Source organism: Callorhinus ursinus, unplaced genomic scaffold, assembly GCF_003265705.2.
Source record: "Callorhinus ursinus isolate GAN/ISIS: 27379988/994484 unplaced genomic scaffold, GSC_fseal_2.0 scaffold2, whole genome shotgun sequence".
Lineage (NCBI taxonomy): Eukaryota > Metazoa > Chordata > Mammalia > Carnivora > Otariidae > Callorhinus > Callorhinus ursinus.
In genome coordinates this window covers 60441315-60457681 of record NW_027397064.1, presented here as the reverse complement: position 1 = coordinate 60457681, position 16367 = coordinate 60441315, and the positions used below count along the sequence as shown (strand labels likewise).

Genomic DNA, 16367 nt, shown 5'->3' with positions numbered 1-16367 from the left:
ATTATAGTTTTTCCACTTAAGAAGAAGGATAATTTAGAATATCTTAGAAAATTAGCAGGTTCTCTGCATTTATTACTTCAATTATGATGGGGTATTGTTATTAAAGGGGTTTTTAAAATTATATTAATAGTACATAAATAGAAGTCTTTAAGTTTCCTACTTCTAAAAGAAAATTGTAAATACCACTGTTTTAAGTAGAAAATAAAAATTTGTATGTAACAGTAATTGGAAAAGGGGTTTTGCTTGTGAGTATTCAAATGAACTCACCTCATATTCTTGACCTTTGCATCATTAATTCAGACAACTAAGGAGTTTGCCACTAGACCATTTTTAGCGGACTGACTCATTTTTATGATTCAGTTTTCTGTCAGTTCAATAAACACTTTCTTTAAACATGCCTTTATTGGCATATGTTCTCTAATGCTTTACGTTTATTAAAGCTTCCCACTTCATTTCAATCTCTTGTTTCTTAGCTGTTAGTGCTTAAAAGTTCCAGTTGTTCCCTTCAATCTAGAACAGCTGCAAGAACAACGCTTCTTTCCAAACTAGCTCTCCTGAATTCCCGTTGTTAGAGTTGGTGTCTATATTTAGCTGGTGGGATTAAATTGCAAAGGCTTCAAGCTGGGCAAAGCACACTGATCTGCCTTTTTACAGCTAGACCTGTGTGCTGCAAGGAGCTAAGGCCTTCAGTGTCCCCTTCCTTACCCAGGTTACTCACAAAATGGATTCCCAGCGGGAGCTCACAGAGGAACTGCGGCTTTACCAATCCACTCTTCTTCAGGATGGTCTAAAAGATCTCCTGGAAGAAAAAAAATTCATCGATTGCACCCTAAAAGCAGGTGACCAAAGTCTTCCTTGCCACAGATTGATTTTGTCAGCTTGTAGTCCTTACTTCCGTGAGTATTTTTTATCTGAAATTGATGAGGGGAAAAAAAAAGAGGTAGTATTAGATAATGTGGATCCTGCTGTACTGGATTTAATCATCAAGTACCTGTACTCCGCCAGTATTGATCTCAACGATGGAAACGTGCAAGATATTTTTGCCCTGGCCAGCCGCTTTCAGATCCCCTCGGTGTTCACTGTCTGTGTTTCTTACCTTCAGAAAAGACTTGCTCCTGGTAACTGTCTAGCCATCTTAAGATTAGGACTTCTTCTTGACTGCCCGAGACTTGCCATCTCTGCCCGTGAATTTGTGTCGGATCGCTTTGTACAGATTTGTAAGGAAGAGGACTTTATGCAACTCTCTCCACAGGAACTGATCTCAGTCATTTCAAATGACAGCCTCAATGTGGAAAAGGAAGAAGCAGTATTTGAGGCAGTGATGAAATGGGTGCGAACAGACAAAGAAAGCAGGGTCAAAAACCTCAGCGAAGTGTTTGACTGTATCCGTTTTCGCCTTATGGCAGAAAAATATTTTAAAGATCATGTTGAGAAAGATGAAATAATTAAAAGCAACCCGGAACTCCAGAAAAAAATCAAAGTTCTTAAAGATGCCTTTGCAGGCAAACTCCCGGAACCGAGCAAAAATGCGGAGAAGGCTGGGGCTGGGGAGGTGAATGGGGACGTTGGTGATGAAGATTTACTTCCCGGTTACCTGAATGACATTCCCAGGCACGGAATGTTTGTCAAAGACCTCATCCTCTTGGTGAATGACACAGCGGCAGTGGCTTATGATCCCACGGAAAACGAGTGCTACCTTACTGCGCTGGCTGAGCAGATTCCCAGAAATCATTCCAGCATTGTTACCCGACAAAATCAAGTGTACGTGGTAGGGGGACTGTATGTGGATGAAGAAAATAAAGATCAGCCTCTACAGTCCTACTTCTTCCAGGTAAGAAGCGCTGTTTTTATGAAAGCGGAGGCGTAAAGGAAACCCTTCTGCACCATCCCGTTAGCTGACGCGTGAGGTATTCAGGCCGCTTGTGTTCTATTCCGCTCGAGGTCCGACTTCCAGCCCCTTGCACTTCAGAACCCGAAGAATGAGGTTCTAATTAATGTGTAAGTGATGACTCAAGATTTACTCTATGCTCTTACCCAAATGTCAAGTTTACAGCTGATGGTGACTATGATCTTTCAAAACCCAGTGTTTTGGTAAAACTTAAATTTAACCTGGTACCTCTTTTCTGAAAAAAAGGTTAAAGTATTTCCCTAAGTCATAGGACTTTACACATGACAAAAATGATAATTGATCAGATTTGCAGCCTTGTTCCAGGTTTTCTTGAACTGATCTGAAGTTCTTAAAGGTAGCACTTTATCTGTTATTTGTATCTACTGCCTAAAATATAATTTTGTTGACAATGAAGAGAACTTATGTACTTAATTTACACACTTTGGGTTACCTTCTGGGGAAAAAGTATCTATACCAGTGTCACTACCTTGAATTCATTAATTATATTTAGAAATTTTTATTTATGATGATCTTTTTTTTTTTTTAAGTAGGCTCCATACCCTGTGTGGAGCCCAATGCTGGGCTTGAACTCACAACTCTTGAGATCAAGACCTGAGCTGAGATCAAGACTTGGATGCTTAATGGACTGAACCACCCGGGCACCCCATTAATTTTTATTTATGACAAGTGACCACATGTATTTGGATCAGAGTTGTACTTAGACATTATGACAAGTTAATCTGTTTTGTGAAACCACAGAAGTGTCTGAGAAAACAAATCCTCCAAACTAATAGATTCTTTGTGGTTTATATGAAGAGAGCTTATTTCATATTATCAACATGTTATATTTTATCAGTTTATGAAGAAATCAGTGGCTTAACCTTTATCTTTAATAATGCCAATACCAGTACTTTGTAGCTTACAGCTAGCTCAGGAGAGTTTGTTTAGGTCATAGCTACCCATAGCCTGAGGTTTATGGGCACTTGAGTTGGAAAGGCCAAAGATAAGTGTAGAATGTCATATCACAGTCACTGTGTGCTCTGAGAATGTGTGACATGCTGTGCATTCACAAAAATACTACCTTTAACCAGCTTTTTCTAATCTTGAAAAAGGTAATAATACATGTTAATCATGATCCTTAATTTTCAAAGTTCTGTTGAAGAGTGTTAACTACGAAATATAAAAATAAAACAGAAGCCATAATCATAAGTATTTGAATGCATGCCAGAAAATTTCCTAAGCCCTAATTTTAAATTCACTGAAATTTCAGAAAAGCCAAATTCAATTTAAAAGGCAATAATTATATCTAGGAAGTAAAAATGACATCAAAACACAGATTGACAAAAACAAAAAAAAATACAGAGGGACAGATATCTGGAAATCATAGATCCAAGAAATACTTATAGTCTTTATTCTCTTCCGTCTTGTTACTATTTTTACTTTCATTGGCACAGCTTCTCATTTCTGTTCTAAGAAACCTGTTTGATGTTCTTTATAGCTACAAAAACAGTTACACAAAGTTGAAAAGATCAACTTCCTGTCATTGCCCTTGCCTTGCTCCTTTAAAAAGGCACAAATAGTGAACAAGATGCCAGGATAAAAACACCTGACTATAAAAAAGGTTATTTATGACTCACAAGAAAATGCATGTATGAGAATATCAGGTTTTATATTGTATTCTTCTGCTGGGCCCCATCTGTTTAAAATGTATGAAGTTAGGAATAATATGATCTTTGATTGTATGCTATAACAAGAAAATGAGAATTTTTTACCTGTTTAAGAGAGGGGATTTTTTTCATAAATTAATAGATTCATCAAATCTTTGAATAGCACCCCATCTTAAAGTAATCTAGGTCTAAACCCCGATCTTGAGGATGAAGAAACAGGAGCCAGAGAGGTTAAATAGCTTGACAGCTCATCTGTAAAAGAGTCTGGTAGGCAGTCTCCTGTTACATTTGCTGTAGTAAGTGCCCTAACTGGGGGTGGTGTGGGGATGTGGGCAGTGCTGTCCAGCATAGTACACCCTCCAGTCTGAGATTATGATGGCTACTGTTCCCATTTAAAAAACAAACGGGATTTATATAACTTCTATTTGGGAATATCACTTAAAAGTTCTGTGAGCATTTAGTACAAAGCCTGTCACAGAACCAAGACTTCATAAATGTTCATTATTTCTACTGGAGTACACACCACTTTCTTGATCAAAGGATTTGTTTTCAAAAATGAAAACATTAGGGCTCACAATCTAGATGTTAAAATTCGTGAATGCAGAGCTAACAATACATATGTGAGGAGTAAACTGCTCATCATATCTAGTCTTAATTAGTGCTTTGCTTTAACCAGAGTTACTGGCAAGATATACACAGACTTCTACGGAGATCCCTCCCTTGACCGCAGCCTTTAATATCTGCACCTACTCTTGGTACCAGTTATTCTCAGGTTTATTCCTTTTTCTTCTGCTACACAGAAGTAGCACTACAGACACCAACAAATCTGTAACTGCACTCCATCAGCAGTGTTCTTGTGCCTTGGTGTCCTAAAATGCAAACTGGAAAAATCTTAAAATGACCAATAATAAGTGCTGGAACCGACACCAGCCATACCAGAATGACCTGCGGGAACATGAGCACTCAGAGAGCTATCTTAGGCTTGCAGAAATGGCAGTAGCATAAACTAGCAAGTTGCTTCCTAAGATAATTTTTAAAAAAAAAGAAAAAAGGGTATTTCAAATGACCTCCAACAAAAGGCTAGGAGGTTATAGCTGTTAACACCTGCCTATGTCAGAAGTAATAAAGCGAAACAGAGAGAACCTAAACAAATTTTGAAGAAAAGAAAAAAGATGTTGCCTAACATCCCAGTTGTCTGTGGGCTAAGCGACGGGTCCAGCTGTCCTGGGTGCCGGCTTGGGGAGCGTGTTAAATATAGCATTCGGGGGTCACTCACATACTGTGACCCTCCCTACAGTGACAACCTCTCTTTCCTCAATTCCCTAAAAGTATTATGATGCCTTTTTTGAACCTGAAGAAGGCAACATGGGAAGAAACTTTGACAAGGAACCTCACAGTTCTAACTGACCTCTAGTGACTCTGTTCTCTCCTTCTTTTCTGCAGATTTTGGCATTTTAAGTAAGCCAAGTAGATGTTCTCATTTTTCTTGGTAGTCCAGAGGTAAAATACGATACTTTCAAATTGCAGTTTTATTTTACCTGCAATATCTTTGACTATCTCAGTGTATTCTACACAACACGTAAAATATAGCATATTTCTCGGTACAACTGTAACTTTTTTCTAACAAGTTCCACAATTCTTCATATGTTTTTCTTTCAGCTTGATCACATAGCATCTGAGTGGATTGGACTTCCGCCTCTGCCTTCAGCCAGGTGTCTCTTTGGTCTGGGAGAGGTAGATGACAAAATCTATGTAGTTGCAGGCAAAGACCTTCAAACAGAGGCTTCGCTGGATTCAGTTTTATGCTATGATCCTGTGTAAGTTGACATGACGTTCCTGTTTCCTAAGCACTTGGGTATATGAATGCCTAATACATATTCATAATTTTAGACCCTGGTACTAACTGAAAGCACAGAAATTCTATCATCTTTTCATTGCAGGGCTGCAAAGTGGAATGAAGTTAAAAAACTGCCTATCAAAGTCTATGGCCACAGTGTGATATCACATAAGGGGATGATATATTGTCTAGGAGGAAAGACAGATGACAAGTAAGTACCCTAAAATCCCCTTATGGTTTACAACCAAATGATTTTTTTTAAACCTTTGTGTTTTTTTAAGTAAACTCCACCCCCAGTGTGGGGCTTGAACTCACAACCCTGAGATCAAGATTTGCATGCTCTACTGACTGAGCCAGCCAGGCACCCCTCCAAGTGATTTTTTTATTGCAAGAGTTCTTTCCTCCTTTCATTTGAATCTACATACTGAAATGGGACTTGGTTCTCACCCGTAATATTGTGGAAGTTAAAGTTTCAAAATAAAATTTTGAAAAGCTATTGGAGAATATTATAAATTATTTCTAAGGGAAACTGAAGGGAAATTTAAATAAAATTTAAAAGTTGCTGATGTGGGATCCCTGGGTGGCTTAGTTGGTTAAGCGTCCGACTCTTGATTTCGGCTCAGGTCATGATCCCAGGGTTGTGAAATGCAGCCCTGCATCAGGCTACACGCTCAACACAGACCCTGCTTGAGATTCTCTCCTTCTCCCTCTGCCCCTCCCCCTGCTCTCTTGCTCTAAAATAAATAAAATCTTAAAAAAAAAGTTGCTAAACTTGTAGATTCCAGCATATTGCTAGGAACTAGCATATCTCCACCATAAGCATTCTTACAGTGAAAAAGCAGCACTTAGGAGCATAATCAAGTTTTTAATTGAGCTAATTTTTAATTATATTTCACTACATTAAAACCAGTGGGTTTTCGGGACACCTGGGTGGCACAGTAGGTTAACCCTCGGACTCTTGGTTTCAGCTCAGGTCGTGATCTCGGGGTCCTGAGATCAAGCCCCTAGTAGGGCGCCCCTAGTTGGGCTCCCCAAGTCGGGTTCCCTGCTCAGTGCACAGTCTGCTTGAGATTCTCTCTCCCTCTCCCTCTGCCCCTCCCACTTGTGCTCTTACACTCTCTCTCCCTCTCTAAAATGAATTAATAAATCTTAAAAAAAAATAGTGGGTTTTCTTATTCTTTTGGCCATAACTAAATAAAAATTAAGTGTACCTCTGTAATGTAATACTTAAAATATAACTGCTAAAGCAATAGTGCATAAAAATATTACAGATTTGAACTTTACATTCATAAAAGAGAATTTAGATAGATGGTTTGAAACTGAAAAGCATGGGGACTGAAAAGAGGGCAGTTATTTCCGAAACAATGTTTCACTGACTTACTGCTGGACTGAGGTGATATTCAAAACATTTAACAACTGGTCACAAAGAGGCACTGATCAAACAGAATTACTACACCTGGTTCACTGACTCGTTCCCAGTCTCTTGTGAGGAAAACAGGATAAAAATCATACAACTTGATTTCCACGCACTTCTCAAGGGACAGGTCATTAGGAAAAAGATTTTGTAGCTCAAAGGGAGGAGTTCAGAGTGCTCCAGAAGTCAGTTAATCAAACCAGTAGCCCATCTGGTAAAATGAAGATTTTCAGTTTAAATAGAATTAATTTCCTGCCCCTGAAAACTCTGCCTAATTTGGCTTGTCCTCATTTGCCCAGGTTACTTAATAAATAAAGATGTTAATCCTGGAAAGGGAACCAGAATTAAGAATTACATGGACAAAGCAGGAAAGGAGAGTAAAATATGGAAATGTGCTAGAAATAAAGATCTATATTCTGAGTGAATAATTAATGGTCATTATTAAATTAAAGTGACAAATAGCACAGGAAATGTGATTTTAAAAAGCAAGGGGAACCTTAAAAAAAAAAGAAAGAAAACAAAACAGAAACATACTCATGGATACAGGAAACAAACTGGTGGTTACCAGAGACAGGAAAGGTTGAGGAGGGACAGATAATATTGTAATAACTTTGTATGGTAACTAGACTTACCATGGGTGATCATTTCATAATGTATAACAAGATCAAATCACTGTGATATACACCTGAAAGTAATAAGATGTGGTATGTCAGTTATACTTCAATTAAAAAATAAAAATAAATGATTAATTGTTTAAAAAAATAACGGGCTTTTATAGTCTGTCCATATTCAAAGATAATATATTTTGAAATTTTGATATTTTCTTAATCCCAGCTATTCCCATCAAATAAATATTTAAAAGAAGGCCATATTATAAACTTACTCAGTGCAAAATCCTATTTTGGGTATTTTTCCTGAGTAAATGGAATAGAAAATGTGTATTAAGCAGTGTTCTGACTTTGGAAATGTAGTGACCCTGCCAAATGATTTAAATTGTTTCCTTCAAGTGGTATTAGTAACTGGGAAATTGATATGTCAGTAAAAGCATACAGGTCTTGTCAGTAAGAATATATTAATCTTCAGAATATGATTAACCAAGACAACATTGCTTGATGAATGCCAAAGTCAAGAACTTTGAAATGAGTCATTATCTAAAAGTAAGCACTGAATCGCACTAGTTAACACCACTGAATTTGAAGAACATGATTTTGTAATCATGCCCTTGTCAAGAAGTTTTAAAGTAGGGCGCCTGGGTGGCTCAGTTGGTTAAGCAACTGCCTTCAGCTCAGGTCATGATCCCAGGGTCCTGGGATAGAGTCCCACATCGGGCTCCCTGCTCAGCGGGGAGTCTGCTTCTCCCTCTCCCTCTGCCACTCCACCTGCTCATGCTCTCTCTCTGTCAAATAAATAAAATCTTTAAAAAAAAAAAAGAAGTTTTAAAGTCATACTTATAGTCAAATATTAGAGGAAATGCTTCTACTCCAAATACCTGGTCTTTCATAAGATTAAAGAAAAAAGTCCTCACAGAAAGTTAGGGTTTTTGTTTGTTTGCTTTTTGGCTTTACCAAATATATCCAGGGGTGCCTGGCTGGCTCAGTTGGTAGAGCATGTGATTCTTGATCTTGGGGTTGTGAGTTCAAGCCTCACATTGGGCATAAAACTTACTTTAAAAAAGTAAAAACTGGGGCACCTGAGTGGCTCAGATGGTTAAGCGTTTTCCTTTGGCTCAGGTCATGATCTCCAGGTCCTGGGATCGAGCCCCGTGTTGGGCTCCCTGTTCAGCGAGGAGTCTACCTCTCCCTCTGCCTCTGCCCCCCCCCCGCCACCACGGGCGCATGCCCTCTCTCGAATAAAATCTTAAACAAAAAAAGCAAAAGCAAAACAAAAAACCCCAGAAATATATCCAGTTAATCAATTATTATTTAGCATTTTGAACTCCCATCAGTAAATTATGGATAACTTTAATGAACCATAAGGAACATGCTAAGAATAATTCAGATGAGTACAGGTTTTCCTGGTAGCATTTAGCATGTAAAAACTGTTCTCATTACTCATCTACTCAGATGACTAGTTGCCTAATCTATAGTCCCAGATTTCTTTTTTTTTTTTTTTTTTTGATTTATTTATTTATTTATTTGACAGAGAGGACACAGCAAGAGAAGGAACATGAGCAGGGGGAGTGAGAGAGGGAGAAGCAGGCTTCCCACCGAGCCGGGAGCCCAACGCGGGGCTCGTTGCAGGGCTCGATCTCAGGACCCTGGGATCATGACCTGAGCCGAAGACAGACGCTTAACAACTGAGCCACCCAGGCGCCCCTAGTCCCAGATTTCTTAAAATGCATTGGTATATCAGTATATACTAAAATGAAATGAGCCATCATATTATAGTTAAATTTAAAATAGATATTTTCATACCTAATTATTTTTTTAAATTAACTGATTCATTCCTAGGAGATTCAAATAATAAGATAAACTTAACATTTTTGTTACTTGGCACAATAAAGGGTTTATGAATTTTTTTTAACTCTGTTCCTGTCTTTCATTGAATTTAGCAGGAGATAGGATTAAAATCTACTCTGGGCAGTTGCCAAAAGGAAAGTTATCCTACCTTCCAGTAGTATAATTAAGTACCCCACATTTGGAATTGTCCTTCACTTGTGTCATATGTTCAGATTAAGAATACTTCCAAGTTTTTCTAACTCTGATGTGTTTCAGATGGGAAGCAAAGCTAAATGATTAGTGAAATTGCTTCCTTCAGAAAAGGAAGGTTCAAACCATTTTGTTGTCTTTTATGTTTACAGAAAGTGTACAAACAGGGTGTTTATCTACAACCCAAAAAAAGGAGACTGGAAGGATCTGGCTCCAATGAAAACCCCTCGTTCCATGTTTGGAGTGGCAGTGCATAAAGGCAAAATTGTGATTGCGGGAGGTGTCACTGAAGATGGTCTTTCAGCTTCAGTGGAAGCTTTTGACCTCACAACCAATAAGTAAGTTGCTGTATCTTACTACAGCGTATGAATCACTCTACTTTCTAACTTTGGATGAAAATTAAGCTTTCTAATTGGGACATAGGGAGAGGAGAGCAGGGAGGCAAGGATTAAGAGAAAGCATCTGGATCTGGGTTTCTTCTGCTGTTACTGGGTGTGAAATGCCTAACATTCTGATGCATTACATGTGTTTGCAACTTGGAACACATAACCCTCAAGTTAATGCCAGAATGTCCAATTTATCCTTGTTATTAACTTTGTGAATTTAGCCACACAAAGGCAATACTTCTAAATAATCATAAGCATGTGGATGGGTATACATGTCCCCATACGGGTTATTTGATTTGAAATATGTAGTTTGTTTAAGGATGGAAAGACCTCCATTTAGCTTGTGATGTTTGTAAAACAGGAATGCTTCAGAAATTTTTTTATGCTCTTTATAATATTCTTAAAATATTCATATATAAGCCTTTACTTACTTAAAGTTAATGTGAAAAGATACTTGACAGATATTCTTTATGTAAAATCAGTCTTTTTCAAATTTTTGAGCTCACTCATCTGGGTAAGTATATAGTTTTTATACTCATAGTTTAGCAATGAAGAAAAAATTAGAGCACTGTCATTACTTTTTTAAGGAACCATGTAATGCCTGATTACAAAATAGACTTTAGTATCTGAAAATCACCAAGGAATTTTTATGGGAGAGGATTTAATGATCATTAAAAATCATCTTTTTTGAAAACTATATAGTATGGGTAAACACTCATAAGACGTTAAAAAGCAGCACACAGAATTGTAAATACTCTATGTTCTTAGTTTTTTTCATATGTATGCATAGATGTTTATATTTAAATTTGTATGCTTTTTGAGAAATAAGAAAATTACACTAAAATGTTCCTTATGATTATTCTGGAGGCTATGATCATGGGTGGTATTTGTTTTCTTCTATACCTTTCTGTATTTCCAGATTTTCTACAATGTACATATACTACTTTTATAGTTAGAAAAACAGATAATATGTTTAGAGTAAAGTTCCACTTTTAATGCCACCGTAATAAAATAGAGAGTTGCCAAAATGATTAACTCATTCTGGACTCTTGATCCTTCCAACTAATTTTGATTGATTTTTATCATTAGTTGTCATATGGCTGTTAACATTAAAAAGTTCCCTTAAATCCTTTATTTAAAAAGATGATGTATAAGTCATTAAAAAGAAAATTACCAACCCTAGTTTCCTAAACTAGGATAATATAAGGTTAGTCACAATGACTTTATTGCAAAGGATTTAAAGATTTCTTGAGAAATGACAGAAATCAGAGTTTCTAAAAATTTATATATACGCATTCAAATGAAATCCAACACCTCCTAGGAGCTAGGAGGCCTAGAACTGCCACAAAACGCCCCCTGTTTATAGCATGATTGCTGAATATGCTAACTGATGAAGGTGAAATTTTCTGGGACTGACATATTGAGAGCTTTCTATTTAATCTGGCTACATCTTTCAAATAAAGGAATATTTAGGGATTTTTTCAATAACAAACTCAACCTTCTAATTTTAAATGCCTTTGCTACTTGAATTTTTAAATTAAAATTTTATATAACTGTTCAGTAAATACATTTGACATTTCCTTAGGTTTTACATTGACTCCATTTTCAATAATTCCTAGATGGGAGGTAATGACTGAATTTCCCCAAGAGAGAAGTTCCATCAGTTTGGTCGGCCTAGCTGGGTCCCTGTATGCCATCGGTGGTTTTGCCATGATTCAACTTGAGTCTAAAGAGTTTGCACCCACTGAAGTCAATGACATATGGAAGTAAGTTTTTTTTCCAATTTCTGGACCAAATATTCAGTCAAATAACTGATAACAGATAAAACAAACAATTCTGCAGTGAAGAGTAGGCCAGACTTTCCCAACATGTATGCTTCTTCTTGGTAGTAAACACTTTTCGAACCTAACTGGACTTCTGCATGTGCCACTTACTTGAGGATCAAGTACTGCTTCTAATTGTGCCTGGGGAAGGACTTTTCTGGGCCTGTAAATCAGGAAAATGAGTAAAATGAGACATGGACTGGTGATCCCTTAAGCTCCATTCTAGCTCTAAAAGTGTAATGCTCTAGGCATCTGGTAGAGCAAAGGCTACTTCCAAACCTTTCTACTAGAGAGTTCTTTATTTCCTAAGAAAACAGAGTTCTGAAGAAACATTTAGCTTCTTCAGTTTTCCATGAATTCATTAATTCTATTTTGAATCTAATTTAAGTGGTTTTCCAGTTTTTGAGGATTGTTACAAAAGCTTTTTCAAAAAAAAAAAAAAGAAAGAAAGAAAAAAGTGAAAAGTAGCAATCCATTTTACCTCTCAGATAGGTGCTGGGCAGATGTCCCAAATATGACACTTGCAGTTGTTATTCAGTTGAATATTTTAAAGTTAGGCTTAAAACGAATGTAGTATTTCTACAGTGTGTTGGGGGTGGAAAATTTTGCCACCGTTTCTAATGCTGTGACTATCGCCTGGAGACCAGGGTATATACAAGAAGTCTTGGGAGCAGAAGTGTAGGTTGTGTCCTGCACAGAGAGTCACATAGTTGGGCAGGGCATACAGTATTCAGATGTCTGGTTACCATTAGGATACCGCATGGTCTGCCAAATGGTGCCTGTTGCCTTCAGCCCAGGAACTGTGCTTGCTGAGAAAAATTTATAGTAGGGAGATCTCAGTTGCCTGAGGTGAGCATTAGTGAATTCATGTACACTCATCCAGAAATTGCCAAACTCATGCTTAAAGGCCAGCCCCCACTCAAGGATGGATGCCCTTACCTGGTCTGTCACCAGATTGTCCAGAACCTCGGACATACTCAAAGGACGGTCTATGGACCAGCAGTGGTAGCATCTCCTGAGAGCTTAGAAATGCAGAATCCCAGGCCCCACCCCAAACTTACTCAATCAGAAAAACTTCATTTTAACAAGATTCCCAGGTGATTTGCATGCACATTTAAATTTGTAGGTACAGCTTTAGAAGAGTGATCAATGAAGGCATACCACCAAGGCTGAGAGTGGAAGTGGTATTGGTTCTATACCTGACCCAGCACATGCCTTATTCCCTGGTGAACGGGAAGGCTGAAAGGCCCATGGCTTAACCAAGCAATTATTTTATGCATCAAACATCATTTCCTAGTGTTATAATAGTAACTAGCTGTGTAGAGGGCAAGAAAAAAAAAGTGGCTATAAAGGGAAGTTGACTATTAACTCATCTCCCCCCAAGAAAGGAGGAGGAAGAAAAAGAAAATAGAAATTTCCAGGGAAGAAAGAGGCAAGACTTAGGGAGAAGTTGAGATGGAAAAAGACTGGAAGCAGTAGGAAAAAAAGAATGAAATAATGGAGGGCTGAGAAGATCAGGTTTTTGGAAAACAGGGATAAATACCAACAGTGAATAGGCAGTGATTCTTAACGCTGGCTGCACATTTAAATCACCTGGGATGCTTTTAAAATATACCAGCACCTGGACCTCAGTGCAGGCCAATTGAATCAGGATTTCTGCAGTTAGGTCCTAAAGCCTTCTCAGGTGATTCTAATAGGCAGCCAGGGTTGAGAAACACTGATGTTAGGGAATGGTGCCATCAATCAGCTGAATCCCACATGAGCCTGTACGCTTCCTAATGGTGACCAAAAGCCAAGTTGCTTCAGCAGGAGCATGTTGTAGGCAGCAAAGGAGAGCATCTCCGCTAAAAGTAGCCCTTACCTTGCTGCGGGGAGCCTGAAAAAGGGATCATCTCTGATGATGGTGTATTTTGTGAGTAGGGCAGTGGTTCCCAAGGTTCACCTAGGGAGCCTCAAAAAGTACTGTCCCCTCTGTCCTACCTTACTATGATTTAATTAGTCTACAGTATAGTCTGGACTTTGAAACTTTCAAAAGACCCCTGGATGATTCTCATGTGCAGACAAGTTTGGGAACCACCAGATTGGGGAAAGGCAAGAATGCATTCATCACTGTCTGCCTGGCTGTAAAATTTTTAATTTAGGTAGGGGTGTTTTCCACGCGGGTGATAAAATCTAGGGCAATAATTCTCAAATCTTGCTGCATATTAGAATCACTTCGGAAACTTTAAAAAAATGATCATGCCCAGGCCATACTCCATATCAGTTAAGTCGATCTCTGGGGGTGAGAGCCAGGCATCACTATTTGTTTTAATAATTTTTATTGTTATGTTAATCACCATACATTACATCATTAGTTTTTGATGTAGTGTTCCATGATTCATTGTTTGTGCATAACACCCAGTGCTCCATTCAGTACATGCCCTCTTTAATACCCATCACCAGGCTAACCCATCCCCCCACCCTCCTCCCCTCTAGAACCCGCAGTTTGTTTTTCAGAGTCCATCGTCTCTCATGGTTCGTCTCCCCCTCCAACTTACTCCCCTTCATTCTTCCCCTCCTACTTTTTTTTTCTTAACATATATTGCATTATTTGTTTCAGAAGTACAGATCCGTGATTCATCAGTCTTATACAATTCACAGTGCTTACCATAGCACATACCCTCCCCAATGTCTATTTTTAATGTCTCTAAGTTGTTCCAAATGTGCAAGTTTGAGAACCAGTGATCTGCTGTGGTTCTCAAGGCAGCATCAGCACCACTTGGGTACTTGTTAAATATGCAAATTCTCAGACCTTACCTCAGATCTACAGAAACTCTGGGGATGGGGCCCAGCAATCTGTGTTTGAGCAAGCCCTCCAGGTGACTCAGATGTGTGCTATCATTGACAGCAACTGACCTGCAGAAAGGTGGCTGCCCACTTGTCCTCAACTTCCTAGTGAATCTACCCACACATGCAGAGACGAAATTCAAAGACGAAAACTATCGGTATATTGGTATACCACATTCTAAACCTATAGACCCTCTTGGTGTAATGTGTAAAAACATTTTTTTTCCATTCTTGTATTTTTTATTGAAATCTTTCCATTATTTAGGATTGGCCAAGCTGAAAGTAAAAATATAACTGCTAGGAAGCAAATGCTTTTAAGACTCACTTAACCTTCTATTGCTTAAATGTGGTCACTTTTTCATTAGGTCATTTAAAACTATTCTTTCTCTCTTAGCGTGTTGCTTCAAATTTTGTAGAGATAATTAAGGGTTCTTCCCTTTATTAGTGGTAAAATATTTTTGTCTACTTTTCTCAACATAAAAATCACTTAGTGCTTAGTGCAAATATTAAGATTAAATTTGGACCACGGATGAAATTAAGTCAGCACATATCTTACATAGGTATTAGGCAATTTTTTAAATTTTTTAGTTTAAATCTTATTCATCATTATAGAATGATTTGGGGGTATTTCCTATGGGTCAACTATTGATAGCTTCTGGAGGAGGGGAGGATACTAAAATGCATAAGATGTTATTTGCCTTCAAGTACCCTTAAGCTTGTTGAGAACATAAATATAGGGGAAAAAATTAAAGGAATGATAACTGCTATAATAGGTACTATATAAAGGACAATGTGAGAAATGAGGGGAAACTACAAACTCTGCTTGAGGAAGGCTTTCTAGAAAGGCTTCAGAGAAAAGGCAGCGTTTCGGAATTCCTCAGGCAGAGAAGGCATTCCAGGCACCAGGTAGAAGAGAGGCACACATATTTCAAAGCAATTCAAGTTGCCTGCATCTTTATAACCGTGACTAGTCCCTGGAGGAAACAACCTAATGCTATTTCTTACCTAACACCAAGTGCAAAATCTAAGAGTAGTCCTCACACAGGACATTAAAGCGGGAGGGGAATGGATTCTTCTGGAGGGATCCCTACTGTTAGGTGCCATGCTCCACACAAGTATACTGGAACAATTGAAATTATAATCAAGGTGACTAGCCATCCCTGTTCTTCCCAGTTCTTCCTTTTAAGGTAGTCTGCTGACCTTCACTCGGAGACCAGCCATCATAATCGGTCCAAAGGTGAATAACTGATTGCTTAACTGTTGATTACTCTTCATCTCTGAACAGTCTTTGATCCCCAGAAAAGGCTTAACTGCCTAAGCATCCATATTAAATACCATGGCAGTAAGTTCAGACATACGCTCATTCAGAGAAAGCATATTTGGGGAGGAATTCAAATGTCACTCTACCAGTCGGGTACATGCTCCTCTGGACAAGAGCCAGTAGGGTTTTCTCGAAAACCCTTATTTAATACAAGGAGACCTACAGAACTATTTAAAAAATGCTTATTGATTATTTTTTTTTCTCCATCAGGTATGAAGATGATAAAAAAGAATGGGCTGGGATGTTGAAGGAAATACGTTACGCTTCAGGAGCTAGTTGCCTAGCAACACGTTTAAACCTCTTCAAACTGTCTAAACTATAAACAGGGAGGTGAAAAAACACAATAGAATGGGGATGTGTTTTGTTTGGAAATAGGGCTTTAATTTTTTCTGTTTTTCAAAAGCCTATGCAGAGATTCATGTAGAAATTATTCACTAAATAACTGTCCATGAGGTTAGCAGTGGGCATCAAAACCTCAAAGTCACTGAAATCTTCGGTGTAATGATCATTGTTTAAAACCATTTTCTAGTAAGAAATTAAATATTAAGTTGAATGGA

General features: G+C 38.1%; 1 protein-coding gene across 1 annotated transcript; it reads left to right on the top strand.

Moving 5' to 3' along the window:
• Positions 1–636: 636 nt before the first annotated feature.
• Positions 637–16367, top strand: KLHL41 (kelch like family member 41). The gene is made up of 6 exons (XM_025853532.2): positions 637–1831; positions 5215–5372; positions 5496–5603; positions 9607–9792; positions 11460–11606; positions 16021–16367. Exons 1-6 carry the CDS (start codon positions 722–724, stop codon positions 16130–16132), a joined length of 1821 nt encoding a protein of 606 aa, XP_025709317.1. The 5' UTR covers positions 637–721; the 3' UTR covers positions 16133–16367.

Coding starts and splice junctions, on each gene's coding strand:
- KLHL41 (XM_025853532.2), top strand. CDS start 722: ATGGATTCCCAGCGGGAGCTCACAGAGGAACTGCGGCTTTACCAATCC. Junction 5,604..9,606: donor GGAGGAAAGACAGATGACAA/GTAAGTACCCTA, acceptor TTATGTTTACAG/AAAGTGTACAAACAGGGTGT. Junction 9,793..11,459: donor TTTGACCTCACAACCAATAA/GTAAGTTGCTGT, acceptor AATAATTCCTAG/ATGGGAGGTAATGACTGAAT.